This window comes from Agrilus planipennis, unplaced genomic scaffold (assembly GCF_000699045.2).
Source record: "Agrilus planipennis isolate EAB-ADULT unplaced genomic scaffold, Apla_2.0 scaffold42, whole genome shotgun sequence".
NCBI lineage: Eukaryota > Metazoa > Arthropoda > Insecta > Coleoptera > Buprestidae > Agrilus > Agrilus planipennis.
In genome coordinates this window covers 1,259,552-1,279,000 of record NW_020438888.1, presented here as the reverse complement: position 1 = coordinate 1,279,000, position 19,449 = coordinate 1,259,552, and the positions used below count along the sequence as shown (strand labels likewise).

At 33.6% G+C, this 19,449-nt stretch overlaps 3 protein-coding genes and 1 long non-coding RNA gene across 7 annotated transcripts; 3 read left to right on the top strand and 1 right to left on the bottom strand.

Annotated features, from left to right (window-relative positions):
* The first annotated feature begins 295 nt into the window (after nucleotides 1-295).
* Nucleotides 296-2,757, top strand: LOC108744903 (midnolin homolog). Its single transcript, XM_018480863.2, has 4 exons — nucleotides 296-673; nucleotides 735-822; nucleotides 1,239-1,521; nucleotides 2,218-2,757. Exons 1-4 carry the CDS (start codon nucleotides 468-470, stop codon nucleotides 2,589-2,591), a joined length of 951 nt encoding a protein of 316 aa, XP_018336365.1. The 5' UTR covers nucleotides 296-467; the 3' UTR covers nucleotides 2,592-2,757.
* A 319-nt stretch (nucleotides 2,758-3,076) lies between these two features.
* Nucleotides 3,077-12,338, top strand: LOC108744950 (integrator complex subunit 1). Of its 4 annotated transcripts, none has more exons than XM_025981705.1 (12): nucleotides 3,077-3,412; nucleotides 3,566-3,807; nucleotides 3,872-4,159; nucleotides 4,227-4,416; nucleotides 4,561-5,111; nucleotides 5,179-6,044; nucleotides 6,116-7,623; nucleotides 9,119-9,282; nucleotides 9,539-9,883; nucleotides 9,940-10,194; nucleotides 10,417-11,141; nucleotides 11,638-12,338. In XM_025981705.1, the coding sequence occupies exons 1-12, from the start codon at nucleotides 3,232-3,234 to the stop codon at nucleotides 12,221-12,223; spliced, it is 5,901 nt and encodes a 1,966-aa protein (XP_025837490.1). In that variant the 5' UTR covers nucleotides 3,077-3,231; the 3' UTR covers nucleotides 12,224-12,338. The 4 variants fall into 4 exon arrangements, with proteins under 4 accessions (XP_025837490.1, XP_025837489.1, XP_018336442.1 ...); XM_025981704.1 differs by having other exon boundaries at nucleotides 9,422-9,883; XM_018480940.2 differs by lacking the exons at nucleotides 9,119-9,282; nucleotides 9,539-9,883 and adding an exon at nucleotides 8,044-8,388 and having other exon boundaries at nucleotides 6,116-7,787.
* A 278-nt stretch (nucleotides 12,339-12,616) lies between these two features.
* On the bottom strand, nucleotides 12,617-16,290 carry LOC112906787 (protein aurora borealis). The gene is made up of 4 exons (XM_025981706.1): nucleotides 15,864-16,290; nucleotides 15,513-15,799; nucleotides 14,991-15,461; nucleotides 12,617-14,117 (listed from the first exon to the last, which is right to left on the bottom strand). Exons 1-4 carry the CDS (start codon nucleotides 16,079-16,081, stop codon nucleotides 13,690-13,692), a joined length of 1,404 nt encoding a protein of 467 aa, XP_025837491.1. The 5' UTR covers nucleotides 16,082-16,290; the 3' UTR covers nucleotides 12,617-13,689.
* A 259-nt stretch (nucleotides 16,291-16,549) lies between these two features.
* LOC108744911 lies at nucleotides 16,550-18,395 on the top strand. Its single transcript, XR_001939027.2, has 3 exons — nucleotides 16,550-16,720; nucleotides 17,045-17,217; nucleotides 17,286-18,395. It is a non-coding gene; the product is annotated as an uncharacterized LOC108744911 (long non-coding RNA).
* Nucleotides 18,396-19,449: the final 1,054 nt, after the last annotated feature.

Sequence of the window (19,449 nt, the reverse complement as noted above, 5' to 3'; positions counted from 1 at the left end):
TATAATTAATTTTAGTTATGCAATCAACTGTGCACATCGTAATGCACAAAATCTACGAATAAGGTACCTATATTAAAAAGACTGCAAAACAATAAACCTTAATAACAAATCATTAAATTCAAAAAAGTAAATAAAATAATCGAATTAATAATTAAATACGTTAAAGTAAAATACATATCGTAAATTAAGACTTTTTATTAAGTATTAGTATAGGCAACTTTTGTTGCAGCCTCTATTTGACAGCAGTTCTCCTGTTCACCCCTCTTCGTACCATCGTACGCATGACGATAGCGCAGCAACTTCTGTCAGAAAGAAAGAGAACTCATAGTACCGTAAACTCTATTGTTTTTTTTTAGTGCAATGTTTAGAAATGGTGAATGTGATATATATAGTACCGTAGAATAATTTTTTTAGGGTGTTATAGTGGCAAGTACGTATAGATTTCGCGTTAATTTTACATTAAAAGTATGGAAGATACCACCGAAACAAATTTTAACCCTATTTCCATGGGGTGTGGCCAACATTCACAAATTTCGCTACGTATTAGCCCCACCATTGGAGGTGATTTCAATTTAGTTGTGAACTCGGATATCACAATTGAAAATCTTAAAAAATTAGTCTCTAAGAGACTCAAAGTTCCTAGGGATCGAATATGTCTACTATTTAGGGATAAGTAAGCATTTTTTTTGTTGACCATTCACTTAATTGTTTATAATCTGGGTGGTCTTTTTTAGGCAACTTCAAGAAGGCAACCTCATACAAAATGGACTTTCTGATGGTTCAAAAGTTACCCTATTACCCAATGTGGAAACAGGACTAATTGTAAGTTATCATTGATTTTTTTATTTATGAGTCTCATTTCACTTGTACTGCAATATGTATTTTCTAAATCTAGATCATTATTTAATTTAAGTATTAATTAGTAAAACAGTTATGTGACAAATATGTTAAAATGGTCTTATTTGCTTGCTCAACAAAATTGCTGCTTTACATGGCATTTGGCAAATTGTTGCAGGTTGTTTAATTTATTGTAATATATTTGATAATAACATATCTATAAAATATAATAGGTCTTTTATCTAATATAGTTATTCTATGTTAATATTGTTTTGAATTTGAAATGACCCAATTGCCTAATTGCCAATATCTATTTAATATTTTAAAACATTAACTTGCAAATAAGTATCTTCATCTTTTAATTCATGTTGATTGGTGTTGATGTGGGTATTTTTTTACAGACTCAACGTCCTGAAATTGGTATAATGCAAGCTCTAGAATCATTAAATGATACTCAGGTTAATGAATTTTTGTGTGGTAAAGCACCTCTCAATTTAAGTATGCGTTTAGGAGACCACATGATGTTAATTCAACTTCAACTGAGTACAGTATCAGGAGCAAAACCACCCCCTTCATCCAGTGATCCTCCCCCTCAGAAACCTCCTAGTCTTACACAAGCCTCACGAAATCTACAAAGCACTTTAAGACGGCTATCTGCAGACGTTTTTTCTGGTAGAAGTGAAGGTATGAAAGATAACTTCATTGATTAATTAATTAACTAATTAAATAGTTATTTAATGTCAACTCTATAATATTCCTAAATATATTTTAATGAAAATTTTAGATAATCATATTGTAATTGATAAAATTCAAATTAATTAATTACCTTTCTTAATCACATTAAAAATTTTCTTTATAATGCTTTTTTGGCTACAAATGAATCTTTTTCAACGTAAAGGTAACTAGTAATTTTTTAAAATGATCAAATATGTTTTTTTTTAACAGAAACAGATTTTTTAAATAAAGGATTGGGTATACGGGGAGTCCCCATTTGTAGCTTTTAGCCTACACGTTGGAGTGGAGCGCTTTATTTTTATTTGAAAAACTACCGATTTCCGCGACTTCGCCCATCATCATCAGGACGTTCCTCTCCCGCTCATGCCCACGTGCCCTTCTCATTGGCAAGAGAACATGCATAGTTGAGACCGTTAAGGCCATCGTTGCGGTCTTCGTGCACGAAAGCTTTAATAACGTGCGCGTACATCGGCGGACCTAACTGTCATTTTATTCGTATAAAAAGAAATCAATTGGTCGTTGTAAAAAATTGTTGATTGCCTTATCGTTTGAATAGATGCATTTACTAACAAAAAAGAATTACAATAAAACAATGTAGTGTGGTATACTTTTATAAGTACTGTAATGTAATCTTGTACTGTTTAGGTCGCCGTGGCAGTGTTTATTCAGGAACGTTTAGCGGAGCCCTAAACCCAGCCTTGCAAGATCCCAAAGGACGTCCGCGACGTGACGTGGCAACTATTGTACACATCTTGAATGATTTGTTATGTTCCGCCCCCGAACTGAAACGTGTGAACAATAGAGGTGGGGAATCATCAGAGTCGTCCGAATCAATGACGGAAACGATTCAACAGATTGTTACTCCCTCGTCGTTAAGCGATGATCAAAATCTGCGCACGCGTGGCAAACTGGAACAGTTGCGTTTGGTTATGGGCGAAAGGCGCGAACGTAGACGTCAAAGAAAACAAAAGCCATACTCACTGCCTCAAACCACTGACTCGGACACTGTCACTGCATAACAAGATCTGACTACTCGTTATTTTTGTAAATATAATAGGTTTCCGTTAACATTAACACCATTTGGATAATGTATAAAAAACATAAGCAATTTCTGACCACGTAGACTTGTTTATTTCAATTAGTAAAAAGATAAATTGAATAAATACGAATTTATTTCAAATGTCATTCATTTTATGTTTGTTTCTGGTTTTTGTCGTAGTTACTGAATTGGTAATGTACAAGAACCATTAGAAGGACCAATGCAAAGAACAAATTTCTGATAGCAAATTTATAGACTTAATTTAATGCTACGTGTTAATAGTTCTACCCGCAATTGTTTGAAAAATATTTACAATACTCTAGATTTACGTTGATCTTTTTAACACTCTGTATGTTATGTTTCGTTGCATTATCTAAATGGCTAAATGAGTTTGAAAAGTAGAACTGTTTATCTATGGTAGACAGTAACTATCATAGATAAGGTAGCCATGCAGATTGTATTTGTTTAATCTATGATACAGATCTAACCTAACTTTTTATCTGTGAAATGTTGTTTAGTTTTACAAGTTTTGTTCGTAATTCTGCTTTTATACTAATGTATAATGCAAAAGTGAAATAGTTTTAATTAGTTTATGTCAAATAGGTGTCCCAACTGGTGCAATGGACCGAAATAAATTGGTGTCTGGATCTCGGGGACCTAAAGGAAAAGTAACACAACAGCCCCCGGAACAATTCATAGCATTAGGAGCAAAACCGTCAACCTCCCGAGAAGATGCTAAACGAGGCATTTCACTTTCTAAACAGGGCTCCAGCTCTCATATTTCTTCATCCTCTAGTAAAGGTAGAATTGATTGCACTAATGTTTTGTTATAGATCAGTCAATTTTCCAAAATCGCAATGATCTTCTGCTACTTCACTAGGCTACGATGTTATTTAAATTCTGCTTTATTTTAATCCTTATTTTTTTCTAAACATAAATAACTTTGTTCCAAAGGTTTGCCTGATAGAAAAAGAGAAGGATCTTCATCAAGTCTTCAGTCCTTGCCACCTTCTAAAAAACTGAAGGTCCCAGTGCGACAACCTAGCATTGGAGGTTCAAGTATATTACCAGTAGATCGTGGAACCCCACCTTCTTCAGGAGCAGAGCCTTGGGAGACTATGGCACAAGAATGTGATTCTTGTGATATTTTTGAAACAGTAATGAACTTAATTCAAGGGGGCAATACTGAAAAATCTGTAAGTACACTTTATTTGTTTCTTAATTAACTAATTGAACTACATTTGTAAATTATCCTTTAAGGTAAGCTACGTTCTTGGTGCTATAAAAGCCCTCAAGGGCCAAAGGGAAGGACAACGATTCAAGCCTTGTAAAGTACTTTATAACAGTATACTGCTTATATGCCAATGTAAACCTTCACTTTTTACAAATGAATATATTGTAAGTGCTTTGGTCAGTTCATTAAGGAGAGATATAGCAGTTGGATATAAAAGTGCTACCAAAGGAAATGCTTACAATCAAATATTATACATTAATACACTTATGCATGCTTTTGCTGAAGTATTACAATGGCCTGAAGTCTTTGTAAAGGTACATACCTACATAACTATTTTATTTAAATTTAGAAAACATGATTCAATATTATATTTATTTTTAGTTGTATGTGGAGGATGCTGTGGCTGATCGAATTTGGATTGATAATCCTTATTGCAAACCTTTTGTGGAAAATATAGTAACTGCTTTTAACACAAAACAACCCCCTAAATATCTGCTATCAGAGACGTGGTTTCTTAGCAGCCGTGATACTGGAAGTCCTCTAACTGTTAATACTTTAGATGATGATGAAGGTAACAAAATATCAGTATAAGTTGAATTTGAATTTTGAATCTTACAAAATGTAGCAATATTCTACAGATAACATTCACTATTCGTTTTCTAGTAATCCAGTATATGTTGTAGTTACATAATAATACTTTTTTCATATGAAATAGCATTCAATGAACATAAATCGGTAGTAGAAAAATGGCAAGTGAAAGTTTGTCCACGTTATACCCAATCCCAAGAAGTAGTAGAACAAATAGTTTTGGAAGCTATAAAAGAACAGCTGTCTAGACGCCAACAACCAGAAACAGTAACAAAAAATTTCGTGCGTTTTCTGAGCACCGCTTGCGGCTTAGTAGAGATCCGAGTGATCGCAGTTTCTCGTTTAGAGACTTGGCTGCACAACCATAAATTGATGAAACCAGCTCAAGAACTGCTCGCTTATCTTTGCTACAATTGTTCTGCCAGCACCCAAAGAGACATTGAAGTTGTAGCTCAGTTAAGTAAATTGAGACTAAAAAATAAACCATTAGTAAACATCTTTAATAATTGTTTGAAAGAAATGGTGGTATCGTTTCCTGAAAACTTGTACCCCCTATTAAAATACACTATTTACAATGAGCTATCAAACGCGAGAAATACCAACAATTTGGTTGTCGTGGGTGCCATGTTCCAGGTGACACCAGAAGCAAGTGCAGATGCTTTTGCTGACATTTGTTTAGTAAGCTTTTAATTGTTTTTTTTTTTATATTAAAAATTGCTAAAATAGTTGTTGGTTCTTTTTTCAGGAACTACTACTAAATAAAGACGATTATCTCCGCTCTTTACGGACGCTATTGAAAGAGATTAACCGCGTTCTGCGTCACGATTTCAATCTCTTAAGCGTCGTTCACGCGCTTTTGCGAGAACGTCCTGAACTGCTTGGTGTAATTCGTGATTTTGAGTTTAAAGATCGTCTTTTTGTCTCGTTGGCGGACTTAGTATCGATGTGTATGCTTCTTTGCATCAGTCCCCAAGTCAGAGACGCTGCGACTCAAAGCAAGAGGGACGCGATTGTACTACAAGCGTTTCAATCCCAAGTGAGCAACATACAGCGAGAAGCTGTGATATGGCTTCACGATATTGCCGTCCGAATTTTTAGACCAAATCAAACAGATTTCGTTCATGTACTACATAAGGTTTTGTTCTTAGCACCGGGTGAAGAATATTATAAAGTCGATTCGTGGCCAGGCGAAAACGAACGAAATCTCTTTTTAAGACTTGCTAGTGAAGTGCCACTTCTTCAAGCAACGTTGTTAAGACTTCTTCTAATAGGTTTATCTAAGGAACACCCCATAACTCAAACAGACTTAATGGAAGTCGTTGATCAATTAATAAAGAGAGCTGCAGGTTTACCAGCCGATTGTATGCCTTCCCTTGCGATGGACAAGATTGAAATCGTTGACTTTTTCTTTAATTTGTGTTGTTATAATTACCCTGAAAATATTATTTTACCTGCTGGTTACGTTCCACCAAAATTGGCTATTGCATCATTGCTGTGGAAGACTTGGCTCATTCTGTTAATACTAGCTGCACATAATCCTTCTACATTTGGAAGTTTATCTTGGAATAAATACTCCACATTAAGGATGTTGATGGAAATGTGTATAACTAAGTAAGTAAATAATAAAGTGGGTTACAACATTTTTAGAGCAGTGAAATCCCTAATTATCAAAATTGTTTCAGTCATTTTTCATTTCCACCTCCAACGATGGTTTCTGCGACTGAAACTCTTGATGACTTCTTGTCCAAAGAACTCCAAATTTGCTCCTTAGAACGTCAAACGATCCTCGAGTTTGAATCCCATTTGGCCGCGGCCAGTACCAAAGTTGAAATTACTGAACAAACCAGTCTTCTTTTATCACAACTAATCGAGCTAAAACCGTCTGGCGATCCCCGTAAACCACCTCCTCATATCCTCGATCAGTTACAATCACTCAACAATACATACCGTCTTGGTCATTTACTGTGTCGTTCCCGAAATCCAGATTTTCTATTGGACATCATGTCTCGACAAGGAGGCACAGCTCACATGCCGTGGCTTGCAGAACTCATCCATTCGTCTGAGGGAGCTTTTGCACATCTACCTGTGCAATGTCTATGTGAATATCTATTATCAGCGACTCCTTCTGATAAAGCCACAAAACATACCCAAGTTCTGGCTCATTTACGAACGGTAGTGAATGGTAGCGATCCGCAAAGTGCTTGTGAAGTCTTGGAATATTTACTGAGAAGATTAACATCCATACATGCCTCCAGTCGTATACAAGCTATCAAAGGATTAACACTAATCCTTAATCCATCCGAAGACGTAGAAATAAACAATGTTAATACTTCTAACACAGAATGGCTTACGAGGTACATACCCCAATTTTTACACTTGCACGCTGTGAAACCTCTTTTAGCTCAATTCTTAAGGCAAGCGTTTTTTGTTGAGACAAATCCAATTCATGTCTCCAACTATATCGCCTTTCTGTCCTCCCAAGATGTCGAAGAATCTATGACAGATTTATTAGAACTCGTTTTCGATTTGGCATCGTTAATTGTCGAAAGAACTACAGTTGCTACAAACATTTTACCTGGAGACAACATGCAAACTCTAAAATCCCTGATTACCATGTTTTGCGTGTATCTTCAAAAAGCTCGGCAACCAACAGACGAGACGTTTCACTGGTCAGAGAGCCAAGATCAGGTGGTAGTCAGCTGGGCAAACGGAGATCAATGTACATTGCAAATTTTAATCGTTCACGCCTCTATCATCCTTCTCACTTACGGTCCCTTGGATGATTTTGAACACTTCGACATCTTGGTTGATATGTGGTTCCCACTAAACGAAGAACAGCCAAAAGCATATCTCGTAGACACCTCAGAAGAAGCATTACTAGTTCCTGATTGGTTGAAGCTGCGTATGATTCGCTCCACTGTACCTCGATTGGTCGATGCGGCCGTTGAAAAGTTGGAAGCGTCTCAGTTGGTTCTCTTTATCCAATCTTTCGGAATACCAGTCGTTTCCATAAGCAAACTTTTGCAAATATTGGACAAAGCGACACTTTTAGACCCAAAACTCGTTGTGGATTCTGTTTTGGACAAGAATTACATGATACAGTTGGTTGAAGTACAAAACAGAAGGGGAGCTGTGGGAGGGGAGACTTTTGTGAAAGCTCTTGAAATGCAAACGCCTGCTTTACCAGAAGATGGACAAATAGAGAATATTTCCCATACCAAACCCAGTATTACAGTTGCAGTTGTTAAAAAGGAACTTTTGATAGACACAGAAACTGTTATCGACTCTTTGGACCTAATATTTGGAAAGAAATCTAATGGAAATAAAAACGAAGAACATCTAAAATTGTTGAAGGTATGTCTTTGTTAGTGTGTACTACTGCTAATTTTCTTCATCTTATTTTCCAAACTTCACAATAAGCACATGTGATCAAGAAACTATTTAAATTGTATTACAATATATACTTCATTATTTAGTTTGTGTCATATTTCAGGTCATCTCATCAAATAAGCATGTATCAGAAGTTATTTTAGATTACTTAAAATCTGCTCCATCAGAATTCGTAAACACTTTAATTTCCCAACAACGTTTTTCTGTTTCATTATTTAAGTTAATTTTTACGAAGAAAAACGTCAACAAAAATACAGCGTCTGTAGCCAGTTACCTTTTATCGAAAATGAACGACAAAACGTGTTTCTTAGCTTCTGTTTTGAAGCAGTTTTTAAATTATTATTCGAAAAGTAAAGATGAAATCAAAATGGAAGTTGATGAATACAAATCGGTCATTAAAGAAAATAAAATTACAACCAACAGACAGGTGTCTGATAAAGTTGGAGAAAGATTAGGAAAATTGCTATTAGATAAAGAAACATTACCAGAAAAGAAAGGACTAATTGTTGACTGGCTGGCTCAAATCGAATTGGAAATTGCTAAACCTGAAGAAAGAAGTGTACAGGTACTTACATAAATTTAATTAAAAAAAAAAAANAGTTTTTAAACGTAATTAAGTGTTAATTATCTTTTTAACCTGGGCATGTAAGTTTTATTGCTAAAATTGAACTTTCGATTTTTATAATAGAATTTGAGAATTTACGTCGATTGAGTTTTATTCCATGGAATGTTTGATTTTAATTGTGAAAAGCTTTTTTGTTAATTTAATTACCCACGATCGTACATATAAAGTACTTTTGACTAACGTTTCCTGTTTAATTTTGAATTATTTGGAAGAGATTGATTGAAAATACATATGAATAAAAAAAAACAATAGGTTAACTTTTTGTTCATTTCTGTTAACTCAAAAAAAAAACGTTACGTTGTTTAGTATCACTGTTTAGTTACGCTTTAACCAAGGTCGTTAAATCAATGTCGTAATTAATCACTAATCAAACAATTAACAACACCTAATTAAACCTTATATTTGCGTTTTTTCATTTGTTTGGTGGCTTGGTTGATAAATGAATTATTTTCCGAATTTGATAACTATTGGCTTTTGATTTTACTTAATTAATAGTGTAGTGCCTTCTTATTACGATAATTTATTTACACTTATTAATTTGTAAGGAAATGAAGTAATAGGTTAAATGCAAATGTGTATCATTCTAGCTTCACGGGTAATAATAGAGAAAACGATAGAAAGAGGATTTGTAGATTTATAAAAAGCTTTTGNACGCCTGCTTTACCAGAAGATGGACAAATAGAGAATATTTCCCATACCAAACCCAGTATTACAGTTGCAGTTGTTAAAAAGGAACTTTTGATAGACACAGAAACTGTTATCGACTCTTTGGACCTAATATTTGGAAAGAAATCTAATGGAAATAAAAACGAAGAACATCTAAAATTGTTGAAGGTATGTCTTTGTTAGTGTGTACTACTGCTAATTTTCTTCATCTTATTTTCCAAACTTCACAATAAGCACATGTGATCAAGAAACTATTTAAATTGTATTACAATATATACTTCATTATTTAGTTTGTGTCATATTTCAGGTCATCTCATCAAATAAGCATGTATCAGAAGTTATTTTAGATTACTTAAAATCTGCTCCATCAGAATTCGTAAACACTTTAATTTCCCAACAACGTTTTTCTGTTTCATTATTTAAGTTAATTTTTACGAAGAAAAACGTCAACAAAAATACAGCGTCTGTAGCCAGTTACCTTTTATCGAAAATGAACGACAAAACGTGTTTCTTAGCTTCTGTTTTGAAGCAGTTTTTAAATTATTATTCGAAAAGTAAAGATGAAATCAAAATGGAAGTTGATGAATACAAATCGGTCATTAAAGAAAATAAAATTACAACCAACAGACAGGTGTCTGATAAAGTTGGAGAAAGATTAGGAAAATTGCTATTAGATAAAGAAACATTACCAGAAAAGAAAGGACTAATTGTTGACTGGCTGGCTCAAATCGAATTGGAAATTGCTAAACCTGAAGAAAGAAGTGTACAGGTACTTACATAAATTTAATTAAAAAAAAAAAACAATTACTTCATTTACTGTTTTAGATGAATTTGCTATTTGCAAAAGAGCAAATCCCTTTCAGACCACTTCTAATCTCCCTCTTACTACAAAGGGGCAGTTGGCAAACATTATTTTCACTTAGAACCCAGTTGTTAAAATGTAAACAGGAATACTGCCCTGTTTCAGTACTTAATTTCTTGAAAGCGCTAACTCAAAGTCCTAAACTATGGCAAGGAAGAGACAAAGCTGTTCCCAAGCATCATGACACTGAAGACGTGCTTCAGTTGAACTCACAGCAAGTAAGACAGTTCATGTACACTTTAATTAAATAAACAAAATAATACGTGCTAAATAAGGGGTAAAAACAACCCAGGGTGTAATCTATTCGCCCCTTGTTATTAATACCACTCAAGGGAAGAATTATGGAATTTAATTAAATACGTTTTTGGACTCTCTTTCTAATTAGGAAACAGATTGACTTCAATTTTTACAGTTTGTTGTTAATTTCTTTACTTTTCTAGCTCGCAGTCCTTACAAATTATATATTGGAAGAAGCCCATTTGTACGAAGAAAATTGGCAAAGCAATATGGAATCGCGTCTGCCCCTCTTACTTCAAAGTATCGGTTACTCAGCCTCAACAGTGGCCCGAGTATTACTTGATAAAGTACAAAATGATGAAAAAGCTCGCGAGCTGTTACTCATGCTGTACATGTCAGTTCCAGCGGTGAAAAGTCACATAGAAAACTTCGACATGCAGCAACTAGCTGGTGCAGCCTATTCTAAAACCTGCGGTAGCGTTGTTGATGTTATCTCACACACGTTGTTCAGTGCATTAACAACTACACCCCGTGTCAAAGACTGGTCTCGGAAGAGCATCGACCTAGAATTATGCGCGCGAAAACTCGCTGCTGTCCATCCCGAACTTGTCCTGAGGCAATTACCAATGTTAGCCGGGAGTTTACGAGGAAGGGCGCAGTACGAATGGATTGTGTTGAAAAGTCGAGGACATTTTTTGCTTTTCACGCAAGTGCTCGGTATTGTTGAACTATTGCAGCCCATAGTCTTCGAACAGACTAAGGCTTTAAGTTCATTTTGTGATTCATATTTTCTATTATTACAATATCATGGACACTCGAAGGACTTAACGACCTTACTTAGTCGATTTGTCACGTTTTTGCAAAATTGGATGATGCATGATGTAAAAAATGCATTGAAATATCTCCAACAGCATGGGCATTTATTAAAGTACGTAAAACTTACATACTTACTCACAATAAGGTGAATGTACAAAAGGGATCATGTTCTCTACCCTGTCATTTAATTAAATATGAAAACTAGGAAATGTTACCAAGTTAACAATGAAGTACTTGGTAAGAAAAGAGTTGCACAAATAAATACTCATTTTTGTCCTACTTCTCATATGTAATTTTAATTTAATTCTTTTGGTGGCGGAGGATTTAAATACATATTACAAGAGCTTACCTCTTTTTCGTACATTTGTATTTTTAATGAAATGTCATTACTTCTTGGTTTAATTTCTTTTATTCTATTTTATATTCAATCTACATTTCAGTGCTATTGTTTTGTAAATTTTATTTTGTTATACATCCTAAACATGAAAAGACAAAGCCCCACAATCTGCTTTAATTTTAATACCTTTTGTTCCGTTTGCCCAAACTCAGTTTGTCCAGTTTCCACTTGGAGTGTCATACTAATTAAGCTTTTAATAATGTTATTTTAGTGATCTACAAATATCACAGCCGAGCGTTCGTCCCTTGCTTTCCAGCGTGACGTTGCCTGCTACTCAGCAACAGGAGCAGTCAGGGAGAGGAGGTACTCAGGAGTTACTTGTGGGTGCAACAACCCCACCCACTGACGACCCACTACCACAGCAGTGGCCAACATTGATGAATACATTGCAGACACAACAAGATCCTCTTACAGCCCTTCAAGATCTCGATCACATATCAAACAAACGGCCACAGCTTTTGTTGCTCGTCGCTCCACAACTTTACAACTGCGTGACATCACCAACGTCCTGTGGAAGCACTCGTTCCCTTGCACTCGTTTTAATCTTGAAACTACTTAAACACCGTCCAGATAGGAGTAGCGAAGTGATGCCGTTGCTACTTACTTGTTTGGACAACAGTAATCCGAATGTGATTTCGAGTGTGCTTGATCGACTCCCTGAACTGGTCGCAATGATGCAGGAACACGCAAAGGTCATAATAGGTAAGGTTTTTCAATTGTCTGTGAATGAAAACGTAAACGCATCTGCAAATATAAGTAAGTGTTTAGCCCTCTTAAGCCTCCAGTTTGGTTGCTGATCGCTACGAATTGAAGTTTTGTAAATTTATTATTAGGTATTATTATTTTTTTTTTAATATTGTAAGAGTTTACAGTAGACTTTGCATATAAAAGCATAGCATTCAATTTCAGGGATACAATTTCTCTCCTTTTGTTCACCCTTTTCCAATTTTTCCCTTTTTAAATTTTGCGCTATTCCTTTTTCCAAATGTTTGCCTATACTAAAAATTATGAAAAATAAAATTTTGGACTTTTTGAAGATTTAAATAGGCGTCTAAACTTAAAGAATTCTGCATCAAAATCATTTGGGATTGATCCTGCAATTTTTAATGGAACTGGAATACAATCTCTTCAGCTTTCCAATAGAAATAAATTACCGAGAGAATTTTATTTTCTAAGTAAAATTCTTAAAATGAGATGCATAGTTTATTAAATTGCACAAATACTTCAAGGGACATTATAATTAAATAATATTTATCATCTATAACTACAAAATTGAGACTAAAATTGGCAGTAATTTAGCTGGTAAAATAAACATTTTAAAAGCGTTCAAGTACTAAAAGCTAATTAATAATATACAAAACTTAGATACATTAGATAAAAAATTGAATTGTATAATAATTACGTATTTCATGTATGGAGTCTTTTTAAATTTAAAGAGTAATAATTTATTGAACATAATTAATTTTTGCAGAATATTACTCAATCAAAATAATAATTATCTGATAAAAAAATAGTAAATACATTTGTTAAATTTACAAACAATAACAACAGAACTTCTATCGAAATGATATGCATCATGTGTTATGCGAGACAAAACTGATCAAAACGCCCTAGTAACCTATTAAATGTACGTATACAATTAATAAACAAAGAAGTGAACGTAGGCTTTCACGACCGGCGTCTTCAGTGTATTACAAGAATTTTCCAGATTTATTGACTATGATCTTTAAGATTTTACTCCTAACGTTTCGTCTAAATTGCGGTAGATGTTGAATGATTTAGTTGGTTCCAGCAACGATAGATCTTTTAAAAATGCCTGCCGCAGTTGTAGGCGAAACGTCAAGAGTAAAATCTCAAAGACCACCAAAATTCCTGTTATTTTGAATAAACAATTACACACAATACAGTTATGATTCAGATCAAACTGCACAACAGTCATTATGAGCAAATAATAGTATTAGAAGTTGAAATGTAAGAAAGTATAAAATATTGGCAGCTAAAAATCCCAAATTCTTTGGCACGTATTTACAGTCTTTATAAAATAGTTGCTGGTGAAGTACCAAAGAATTAAACAAAAAAATTATACTAAAATCGCACACCCACCATTTTGTTTACATTTACAATTTAATAATTATTATATCTATTATTAATAAGATAATCTCGAATAATTAATATGAAGTAAAAAAAAATAAGACATTATGATGTCAATAGCTAAACGGTCCCCTTTTGTAAAAAATTTATAGTATGTAGTACCTTTATTATATCAGTGTTTATTTTTGGTGGGAGTAGACGCGAAAAGAGCTGAAGAGCAATTCCAAGAGCCCTCCTCCGACATAGTATGAAGACCCGTATGATAGCCCGCATCTGTGATGTCACGACTAAACAGAGAAGTTTTGGTAGTAATCGAGCAACTTCTGGTACTTGTGGCAGCCTTAATTTCGTAAAAAACGTTTTCTTTATTTTCTTCGTTTTCACCGGTGAGTTCAGTCAGAAGGAAACTTTCCGAGAGCTTCTTTCTCTGACTAGTGAAAATCTTTGATCTTGGCGTGTTGGTATTAGAAACGTCCATTCTGTCACTACCTCTCACAGGACTCTTTGTAAGAGACTCTAAAGAAACATGTTTGTATTCCATGTCCCAGTTAACTGTAGAATCACTTAGAACTTCATTGTTAAAAAACGAATGGGCACTCTCTAATAAGAAAAAATAACATCAACATCTTTAAAAGTCATACAGAACATTTCCAGTTAAATGCTGAATTTGTCCAAGTTAAATCTAGTTCTTATTTTTAATATAAATAATNTTTCTTGCTTACCTCTTTGCTTAGCTTACTGCACATTCTTACTATTTTGCTTCGCATTTACCCCAAGCCTTCTATAAGATTCAATGTTTCCTTATAGTGTTGTATTCTCTTCTCAGCCTTGTGGGAGGAGAGAGGGCCGCCTCGAACAAGTCCCCTTGGCCGTAGCTTTTTAGTTGTTCTTAAAAGTGTCTCATACACTTTTCGCGAGTCACTCTAGCGTTACTTCCTTTCAGGCAGGGTACAGTGGGTTATCTGGAATAGGAGCAATAGGCGACTGCCCAGCTTGCCCTGGCGAAATCTGTCCGATCTTGTGTACCAAAACTATTAGTATTTGCCGTTAGTCCTGTTAATTTGCACTAGTTTCTTTCAGATAATGAGGTATTCTCTAAGAAGAAAGAAGACATCGTATTTTTTGCTTTTTATTGTATTTTCCTTGAAATTTCATTTATTTTCTTGTCTTTCTTTTACAGGTGCTATGTACTTTACTGTATAAACTGTTATATTTTTAAAATCCTAACCTGGGTTGATATTTAAAATGTTTCTATACTGATTTTTTGGTATAATTGTTAGAATATTTGTTAACGCTTTCAAAATTAATATTCCTTTTTGGGTGGATAGGGTGGGTAAAGGGGAGATGCGGAGGTCACAGAGGGTTAGAATTTTCAGTGTAGTTATTAATTTTAGTAAGGCAAACTAACAAGAAAAATTTGAAATTAGATTGAACTTGGGACAAATTTACTATATTATAAAAGTACTGTCATACCAAAAGCCAGACTCTGATTTGGTGGTAGTTCATCTGCCGTGTCTGGGACTAAGTTGATGGAAGTGTCCACACTCATATGACATGAATAATTGTTAGAATGTAAAGAACGGGACTGCCCCCTTGTGACTTCTTTATTATTTGGACTTGATGAAATAGGAGAAAGGTCACAATCTCTTAATGGAGATATATGTTCTAAACTTTCACACCTTCTAAACAAGCCTTCTCTTGTCTGATTCTTTTCATAGGGTGAAAACTGTATGGGAGACATTTGACAAGATGGAGCAGGAGAGCTCTGAATGCTTTGTGAAGGGCTTTGGATATTTTCATGTTCATTATATTCAAATAATTGTTTATAAAGCATAAAGTTTGCATTCTCTTGTTGGTCAATAGTGTATGAGAAGTACGGTTTTAGTGCAGTTTCTACTGAAGCTGGCAGAATCGGTGGTAGCGTTAGCACAGTTTGGGATGCTCCTAATAATTATATCATGGACAATAATTGTGTAGAATTATTTTATTACTTACCATTTACAAATTGTTTAGTTTCTTCTACTGTTGGGGGACTAGCATCTTCAGAGATCAATGGTTCAGTCTTCACAATGTTATCCATTGGACTAGGAACAATTTCTTTTTTACTAAAAAACTTTTCTATTTTCGATTGAGCAGTTTCTTCAAGTATTGGATCCATTTCTGGTGAAAATTGGTTGATTGTAGTTTCATCAATATCAGCAGGTTTTAAATTAGAGATTTCCTCAATTGTCCATTTAAATGTATCAATCTTGGGACTTGGTTCTTTATTAAAAACTGATGGGCTAAGTAATAATAAATTCGTGAGTTATCATGTATTAAAAAATAAGTATGTTATGTATAATCTACCTAAATACAGTTGTATGCAGCCTTTCTGTTAAGTGTGTCTCAAACGGATTTTTTATTTTAAAAAATCTTGATGGAGGAGTTGAAACGTGGGGAAGCCATTTAAAAGGACTATCACAGCAATAGTTACTTTGACTAAATTTAGGTTGCACAGTATCTCTAAGTATATTATGAATATCTTCGGATGGGGTACCTTTACCATTTGAATCATGAGAATCCATCTAGGTTTTTACGTTTAACTGACACTTTTTGAAAAGCTTACAAATGCCCACAATAATTAACACATCGATCAGTATTAAATTTATAATACAATTAATATAACACTTTTAATAAACAGCATTATACGATGACAAAAGTACCTCTACCAATCTTAAATTGCACCGATCTTGACCGTTAATAAAATTGAATTTGACCTTTCAAAATTTTTCCGCGAATATTGGTTTGAATACTGCAAACACAAATAACCCTAGATTATTTCACTTACCATTTAATTTTGCAACTTTTTGGAAATGTAAATATTAAAATGATTATTAAATGCATAGAAAATACTTTTCTTACATTAAATAACGTCTTAAAGATTTGAAGCCATTATTAATATTTTTTTTAAATATGCTGAAAAGATAGCCGGCATTGAGTGCCTCTAGACACGTTATTATTTATCTATGGTTATTATAATGTATAATGTCAACTGCAACCCATGACAATCACAAGCAGGCAAATAAATTAAAAGTTAGGTATGTTATTATATATTTGTGATGTTTATTTTAAAATGTTACAAAGTAGAAAATCGAAACATCAGCAGAAACCTAAAAGAATTTGTGTCTCTCTAATTGAATTATATATGATTTATAACCCAAAAGGTATGTGAAATATGTATGCATAGTAATCATAAAAATGTCCCATAACTGTTTTAAATGTTTAAAATGTTCTTTCCAGCAAATATAGATACAGTATTTATTTTAATTATTTCATAAACTAATAATAATTTTAATATGACAACAAAATATTAAGCAAAAGGACAAAACAATTTTTATTAATCATTTAATATGGATGTCTACCTTGCTTATTGATGGTGCATTGTACGCCACTTCAAAATTTTACTGTTTTACTTTCCTTTAACTGCATTTTTAGTTTATTTCATATCTAACTGAATATTGTAATTAATTACCTTTCCATTTCTACAGATTTTGATGCTACTGAAACAAACAATGTTTTTGTCTTCGCCTTGCAACATCATTCAGTTAAACTTCAACCATTGAGTGAGAGCAACCGGAGATTTTTTGAATTCTACTGAAACAAATTTTCTGCTATGTTCTTCCCCTTAGATTTGGGTTGCTTTTCACACCTGATAATTAAGGTGAGAATACTTTATACAATTAATTTTAATTGCACTTTATTAATCTTTTACCACTCTATCTGTTTCAGATCGACGGTGGAGAAGACAAAGGAGACCCTAATTTAAAATAGTTATTTATCTTGCATGCTCTATCTAAAAGAAGTAATTGATTAAGTTCATTTTATTCGAATTAAGTTTTTGGTTTTACATTGTTTTGTATTTTATTTAGTTGTAGTAGAACTAACGTGTTTCATTATTTATTTTTTAGTAATGGTAGTCTAACATGTTTCTTGCTTACCTCTTTGCTTAGCTTACTGCACATTCTTACTATTTTGCTTCGCATTTACCCCAAGCCTTCTATAAGATTCAATGTTTCCTTATAGTGTTGTATTCTCTTCTCAGCCTTGTGGGAGGAGAGAGGGCCGCCTCGAACAAGTCCCCTTGGCCTTGGCTTTTTAGTTGTTCTTAAAAGTGTCTCATACACTTTTCGCGAGTCACTCTAGCGTTACTTCCTTTCAGGCAGGGTACAGTGGGTTATCTGGAATAGGAGCAATAGGCGACTGCCCAGCTTGCCCTGGCGAAATCTGTCCGATCTTGTGTACCAAAACTATTAGTATTTGCCGTTAGTCCTGTTAATTTGCACTAGTTTCTTTCAGATAATGAGGTATTCTCTAAGAAGAAAGAAGACATCGTATTTTTTGCTTTTTATTGTATTTTCCTTGAAATTTCATTTATTTTCTTGTCTTTCTTTTACAGGTACTATGTACTTTACTGTATAAACTGTTATATTTTTAAAATCCTAACCTGGGTTGATATTTAAAATGTTTCTATACTGATTTTTTGGTATAATTGTTAAAATATTTGTTAACGCTTTCAAAATTAATATTCGTTTGGGTGGATAGGGTGGGTAAAGAGGTGATGCGGAGGTCACAGAGGGTTAGGGGGGCTCTTTTCTCTCTAATCTTGCATTTCAATAATAATAATATGACAGTTCATGTATTATTTCTTAAATATTTTGTTTGTATTAATGTATTATTATTTGAAGTCCCTATCTGTTGATATTCATACGTTGTTTTTAATATAAATGCTATTAATTTGCAACAATAAATGTGTTATTGAACATATTTTATTTCATGTAATTATGTATTCAGTCATAAAAAAGGATGTAAAGAAATTATACAACTTCGGTACAACCCTTATTTTGTTTTTTCTTTCCTAATTCCACCTACCCCTACGAAAATTTTACTTAATAAAGTGATAATTAATTTAAATATTTTCTGTTAAAACTTTCCGATTATTCCTGATATTTCAGTTAAAGAATTTTAGAACGTCCCTCGTATTTGACGTTCCTAAAGCGACATCTCCCGACCGATAGTCGAATATTATTAAATCAAGATTACAGGTTTCAACTATATTACAGATTTACAAATAAATTTGGATTTTAATATATACATGGGTGTATTTAAACCGAAAAATACCTAAAGAACACCGTAAATAATCATTTTTTGATAAAAATAAAGCAAGCCACAGCTAACTCTTATCATTTATTGATTAATTATCGATAATACATGGGTGGATTTTGCCCGAAAAAGACGAAAAAAATTCTATAAAATTTGATAATTTAGCAAAAATAAAGCAAACGAGAGCGTATTTAGATCATTTATTGATTAATCTTTGATATTGGATGTGATTTATTGAAGGATTCAGCAAAACTATTCTGCCAAAGTTCGATTTTCGTTCCTATACTTGAACGAGAAAAACCTAAAAAACACCATAAATAATAATTTTTTGGCAAAACTAAAACAAGCGGGAGCTCTTTGTATCATTTATTGGTTAATCTATATCATCAGTTATCATTTATCGATGAATTCAGCAAAAATATTTGGCAGAAGTTCGATTTCGGTTCCCAAAAACGATCGACAGGTAGCTATACATCGGTTATTTTTGGGAACCGAAATCGAACATTAGGACAAATTGTTTCTTAATTCGCCAGTAAATGATAACTGATATGGATAATTGATTAATAAATGATAAGAAGTAGCTGTGGCTTGCTTTATTTTTGTTCAAAAATGGCTATTTATGGTGTTTTTTACGTTTTTCCGTTCAAGGTAGCTCCACGTATATGAATGAAAATCGAAATCGAAAAGTAACGGAAAATTCAAAAGTTTTTTGAAAAAGACCCGATGCAACTTATGCTCTCCTAATACAAATGTTGAAATTTATGAAAATTTTCAGTTTTGAGCCAAATACGAG